The sequence below is a fragment of the Elephantulus edwardii genome, unplaced genomic scaffold (genome assembly GCF_000299155.1).
Source record: "Elephantulus edwardii isolate Elephantulus edwardi_28Jun2011 unplaced genomic scaffold, EleEdw1.0 scaffold00115, whole genome shotgun sequence".
Taxonomy (NCBI): Eukaryota; Metazoa; Chordata; class Mammalia; order Macroscelidea; family Macroscelididae; genus Elephantulus; species Elephantulus edwardii.
This window is the reverse complement of record NW_006399865.1, coordinates 893564-899917: the sequence shown is the minus strand read 5'-3', so window position 1 is coordinate 899917 and position 6354 is coordinate 893564. Positions and strand designations below refer to the sequence as shown.

Here is a 6354-nt window from a genome sequence, read left to right as displayed (position 1 = left end):
GACATTATGCTGAGTGAGGTATCTCAGTCACAAAGGGACAAATGCTATATGGTGCCACTGTTGTAGAATGAGGCTGACATCGGGATGGAGGTAAGGCTGAGAAAAACTGGATGAAATATGATTACGGCATTGAAGTCTTTGGGGGAGAGAATATTTTAGGGCATTATGTTTATTCTAAGAGTACGGAATGAGGGTTGCAGAGTGGATTATATTTGGGGGTTCGGGGATTGCGTACCAATGAGGGAGTTTTTCTTTTGCATTTGAAGGAGAGGAGCAAACGGGGGGTGGGGGAGCGGGGAGAAGGGTGCAACAATGAATGAATGGAATTCCAAAATCTCTGTAGATGTTCATTGAAATGAAAAATAAAGAAATTAAAAAAAAAAAAAGAAGGGCCCTGGGGATCTACCTCGGAGACATTAGCCATTGAAATGGAGGAGCACAGTTCAACGCCAATACTACAAGGCCGCCATGAACCTCAGTTGACTCTAGAGCAACTGGTTGGCTTCTTTATGTAGTCTTTATTCAATTCCTTAAGTGCTGTATTTAGTCACCACATGGCATATACTTGGCTGAATTTTTCCATGTGCTTGAAATTCCAAAGAACCCAATTATATGCCAAGATTTTGACCTCCAGAGATGTTGAAGTGTCTAAGAACTAAGTGAGGTGTTTGGAATTATCCTAGCTTGCCTTGCCTTCCTGAACGCCGCTAGTGCCTGGTATTCATGGACATACTTCTCCAGAGGCCCAGGTGGTGGTCATGGCTGAGTTGGGTTGGGCAGGCTTAACACCTGTTTTTACACAGACCTGATGGGAATATGTGAATAAAAGGTTGCCCTTTGCCATTTTCCCACAGACCACAGATGAGCGGGTCCAACTGGCCGACATCAGACCCAGTAGGTGGTACCAGTTCCGAGTGGCTGCTGTCAATGTCCATGGGACTCGCGGCTTCACTGCCCCCAGCAAACACTTCCGCTCCTCCAGAGGTCAGTCTCCTTCCCAGGCCTGAGAAGCGCTTCTGCTTCCCTAGTGGTTAGTGGCCCTCCGGGCTCACAGACACGTCTGGCCTGCCACAGGTCAGTGCCCTTCCCACCCCAGGGACACGTGGGCCCTGCAGAGGTCAGCTTTGCTCCTGGCTTTGTGACATGTCTAACATGGGACCTTGTTTGTGGTTACCCCACAGGTGGCTTCGCTGTTCCTGTCATCCAACTGTGCTGAAGTCACAGGTTTCAAGTTACTGTGTAAATTTATGCTATCAGAGATCCGAGGGATTTTTGTATTCAAGACACCTCAGAAGGTGGTTAAATGGATTTTCTTAAACTTTGATGTAGATTATCCCATTATCAAGCGTCTGTTGAATCTCTCCTCAAGATACTGTGCTTCAAGCACCACTTAATGTTAGGAGAGAAGGCTTTAGTTTTAGTTACTTGAGACCATCTCTCAACACAGTTGTTAAATTTGTTGTTGGCTGCGGTCAAGTTGGCACCAGCTGCTGTAAATCTTTTGCATATGACATTGCCTAGTCCTGTGACACGGTCCTGGTCTTTGGCATACTTGAGTCTTTTGTTGAGCCTGTTAAGTGTTGAGGCTTTGTCATTAAAGGTTTCTATATTTTCAAAAATAAAAAAAAAGGTTTCTATATTTTCATTGGCTTCCACTTTAGCAAATATGATTTTAAAATATGAGTTAAAAAAATGATACAGGAAACATCAAAAAAGTTAGGTGGGTGCAGCATGACTATACCAAAAATAGTGCTCATTAAATCTAGAGTGACAAAAGTGTTTAGTTTTGCTACAGAACATATAGAATTGGAACCTCTCGAGTCATATTCATTTCTATAATTTAGTTATGTTTCTACCTCATTGTTATTTCAAAATCTCTGTGGGACACACTGACTTCTATATTGCATTGGTGGTTAGCTCAGTCTGTGACAGCTGAAGGGTGTAATTTGACCAGGTATAAAAATTATCTTTATATTTCTTTTTCCAAATGTGTCCGAAGGCTTTCTAAATTCATTCTGTCTTCAGCACAGTTTATCATCAGATCTCATCTTGTAGATAGAGATTAATCAGGTTGTTCTCTTACTAATCAGGACCTATCTCCTTTCAGGGAACAATGTATTGTAAACAAAATGGACAGTGATCCTAATGCAGGACATGTCATTAATCATTTGTCTTTGGCTGTAGGAATGTTTTACTCAATGTTAAAAATTTCAATTTCTGTTTTATGAGTGGGAATGTTTACATGTCTCAGCTCATCTGTCCATTCCTCTTTCTAATATTGTTGCTACATTCACACAATCATATGGCTCCAGTATAAAGTGTGCAATCAAAATAATGTTTGGATTTTATTATTGAGCTGTGGAAGCTTTTTCTTTTAAAAAGAATTTTCAAACAAAACAGAAAGGGTGCCATTTTGCTTCCCAGGGGAGTCAAATGTATTCAATAAGCAAGCTTTAAAATGAAATTACTGATGAAGCCATCAGACCTGTCATCTTATTGTGCCTCCAACTGGTCTGACGTGTATTAAGAATACGAGTGATGTTAAATAATTGATAGTGAGGGAGGAGGCACGGATCAGGAAAAGGCTTTAGACTCTTCACCTGGAGTTTCATGGTTCAAATGCAGTGCAGACATCTGGTGGTCAGAAGGTGTTATCATCTCCTCAGTTGCTCTCATATTCTGGTCTGGTAATCCCAGAGTAAGTCTGCCATCAGACAGAAGTGGCCTCTTGAGGAAGACACCGAGTATCTGCAAGAAAGGTGGTGCATCCACGTCTTGTCGTGTGGAGGTGGCGCTGTGGCCGTGAAGAGCCCTGCTTTTGCTCAGTCAATGGTAGATCTCTGGGCAGAGTCTTGTCGAATGATTACCAGGGCTGTGCCGAGGGTGTGTGCTGCCCAAGTGTCACCATTTCCAGGAAAGCCACAGGGTCAGGCCATCCCAACCCTTTCCAGTTACCACTGAGCACCATCACCATCTAGAATTGGACCCAATCCCAAATGGCAGTTGACAAAGGCATTTGGTCCTTCTTGTATTTAACACATATTTGTGAAGCTACTGCTCTGTGTTAGACAAGTGAAGAACAGTGGTATCTGCTGTTGTGGTATACATAAGTGTGACAATACACATACGGAAACGTGCATTTACAAACATATATGCGTACTCTAACTGAAGGTAGGAGAGAATAGTAAAAGAGATGACTAAATAAAGAGTATAGGAGCCGTGGTTGTGCAGTGGTTAAGCACTCGGCTAGTGAGCAAAATGTCCACAGTCCACCTCACAGACTAGCTCTGTGGGAGATAGCCCCCTGGTCCCCTGTGCACCTAACAACAACCTACCTCACGTGTAGGACACTCTGGTATATAGCGTAGTCAGTGCTAACTAACAAGGAGGAAAATACAGAATGAGGGACAGGAAATGAGGCTTGAGGACTACAGGGTTAGGGAGAGTGACCAATACAAATGTGTCTTTAAAGGAGCTATTTGTCTGACTGAGGTGAAGGAGCCCATCTTACAGTCACCTGAAGGAAGAGCCCAGAATGGGAGCTGCTGAGGCCTGGAGGCAAGAGGGAGCTAACCAGATTGTAGCATAGTTAGAAAGTGTACGGGCTGAGAAACCTAGTTTCAGCTGCTAACTGAGCCCACCAGCAGCACTTCAGAACAAAGACCTGGTGGTCTAATCCTGAGAAATCAGCCACTGCAAACCCTGGGGAACATGGCTCTACTTTGACATTCATGGGACTCTCTGAGCTGGATCTACTCGAGTGCTTGCTGATGTGGGTTAAGCAAAGGAGCATCCTTCAAGTATTTCAAGTAATAGAAAAAGAACAGACACTCCCAGAGTGACTCTATGAAGCAAGCATAACCCTAATAATAAAACCAGGCAGCAATATTCCCAAGAAAGGAAACTACACACCAGTATCTCTCAGGAATATAGGTGCAAAAATCCTTAACAAAATCCTAGCCAATATAATCCAAAACTACATAAGAAAGAATTATGACCAAGTAGGATTCATAACAGGTATGCAAGGATGGTTCAACATAAGAAAATCAATCAACATAATTCACCACATAATCTCAGGGCAACTGTGGGAGACTCCACTGTGGCCTTTCCCAACACAGGTAACTCTGCCCACACTCCTAGAAGTTAAGCAGGTGGCCCCTGAGGGTCAAGGATTGCAGCCTTCAATATGGATTGAAGCTCAACATCAAGAAAATAAAGATTCTCACCACTGGGCTGATTAGCTGCATCATGATAGATGGTGAAGACAGTGTGCTTGTTAACAGCTTTAGTTTGCTTGGCTCAACAATCAACACTTTTAGTACCAGCAGCTAAGAAATCAAATGACGAATTGCATTGGGAAAATCTGCTGTCAGGGATATTCCAGAGTACTGAAGAGCAATGATATCAGTCTGGAAACTAAGGTGCACCTGATCCAGGCCACGGTCTTCGCAATTACCTGCTATGCAGCAAAGAGCTGGACAATGATGAGGGATGATAGAATAATTGATGCCTTTGAGTTGTGGTGCTGGAGAAGAGTCTTAAACATACTGTGGACTCCTAAGAAAACAAACTGGTCTCTCCTGCAGAGGGTGAAATCAGGCTGCTCCTTGGAGGCAAGGATTCTGAAGTTTTATCAGACATACTTTGGGAATGTTGCAAGGACGGACCAGCCCTTGGAGAGGGACATCATGTTTGGAAGGGTGGAGGGACAGCGCGAGAGAGGAAGGCCATGGATGAGATGGATTGATTCAGTGACTGGGGTAATCAGAGTGGGTGTGCCAGACAGTGAGATTGACACAGGATAGAGCAGGGTTAGGGCTGTGTACATAGGGTCACTATGAGTCGCAGGTGACTCGATGACACATAACAACAGGACAATGTATTCTCCTGCCTCTTATATACTGACCAATTTGGGGGATAAAATACATTTTAATGTAAGTGTTCAGAATGCTCTAGGCATTCACAGTTAAGACAGAACAAATTACACCATATATGTTTTATACTAGTTATTATACTCCAGAACCACTCATGACCACTCCATGTGTGACCAGGCAAAATTGTGTCCTACAGAGTTTAAGTGACTGGGAGGAGGAGGTTTTGTATCAGATTTTCAGGCCTTTTTCCTAAGACATCTCCAACCCTGGTATTCTGTTAAAGCCTCAGACTTAACTCTTTCCACCTGAAGCTAACAACCAAATGCAAGTTCTAAGCAAAGAGAAAACGAACTTGGAGAAGAGCAGGCTAGGTAGGTAGGAAGCAGTGTTAACAAGTGAGGTCAATAGTTCGGAGGCATACAGAGGCAGCCATTTATTCTTACACGCTCGCGCTCGTTCAGGGACCATACAAGCACACCCACTGTCACCACTCCTCTTTAATATGTATTGGAGGTCCTTGCTCAGGCAATACAATAATAGGCATACAGATATGATAGTGTACACAGAAAACCCCAAGGCCTCAACCAAAAACCGGGTAGACCAATTTAGTAGAGGGGCAGGATAACAAGATCAATACACAAAAGTCAGTGGGATTCCTCTACAGTAAGAAGAGAAAAGAGAGAAGGAAACTAGGATTGCAATCCATTTACAATAGCCAACCACAAGCTGAGATACTTGGGAGTAAACTTAAATATAAAACAGGGCCTCCATTAGAAAAAGACCAATAACCCAACTACAAAGTGGGCAAAAGACATGGAAAGACTTTGCACAGAGGAAGACATTTGGGTGGCCAAAAGACACATGAAGGTGTTATCAAAATCACTGGAAATAAGAGAGATTAAAATAAAAATCACAATAAGATACCATCTTACTGCAATAGCAGTGGCAAAGTTTAACAGGACAGCAAATAATAATTGTTGGAGAGGAGTGGCAAGATAGGAACTCTTACTGTTGGTGGGATTGTAAAATGGTACAACCATTCTGGAAGGCAATTTGGCACTTCCTCAAAAAGTTGAACATAAATTCCATATGACTTAGGTATTCCGCTACTTGGAATATACCCCGAGAAAAAGAGAACTGAGGCAGAAACGGAGATTTGTACACCTGTATTCAGCTGTGAAAACTAGGCCAGGAGCTGATTGTGGAACAGACCACCAACTACTTATATGCAAGTTTAAGCTGAAGCTGAGGAAAACTAAACCAAATTCACAAGAGCCAAAATATGACTTTGATTTCATCCCACCTGAATATCAGAATCATCTCAGGAACAGATTTGAGGCCTTGAACACTAATGAGCGAAGACCAGATGAGTTGCGGGAGGATGTCAAATGTATCATCCAGGAAGAGTGCAAACGGTCATTACAAAGACAGAAGAGGAAGAAAAGACCAAAATGGATGTCAGAAGAAACTCTGAAGATTG

General features: G+C 42.9%; 1 protein-coding gene across 1 annotated transcript in view; it reads left to right on the top strand.

The window, feature by feature from the left end:
* KAL1 (Kallmann syndrome 1 sequence) overlaps positions 1-6354 on the top strand; it is a 129838-nt gene that overhangs the window by 101788 nt on the left and 21696 nt on the right. Inside the window, exon 6 of the mRNA XM_006892353.1 lies at positions 855-984. Within this exon, the coding sequence (XP_006892415.1) occupies positions 855-984 (130 nt within the window). The remainder of the gene's footprint in view (positions 1-854; positions 985-6354) is intronic.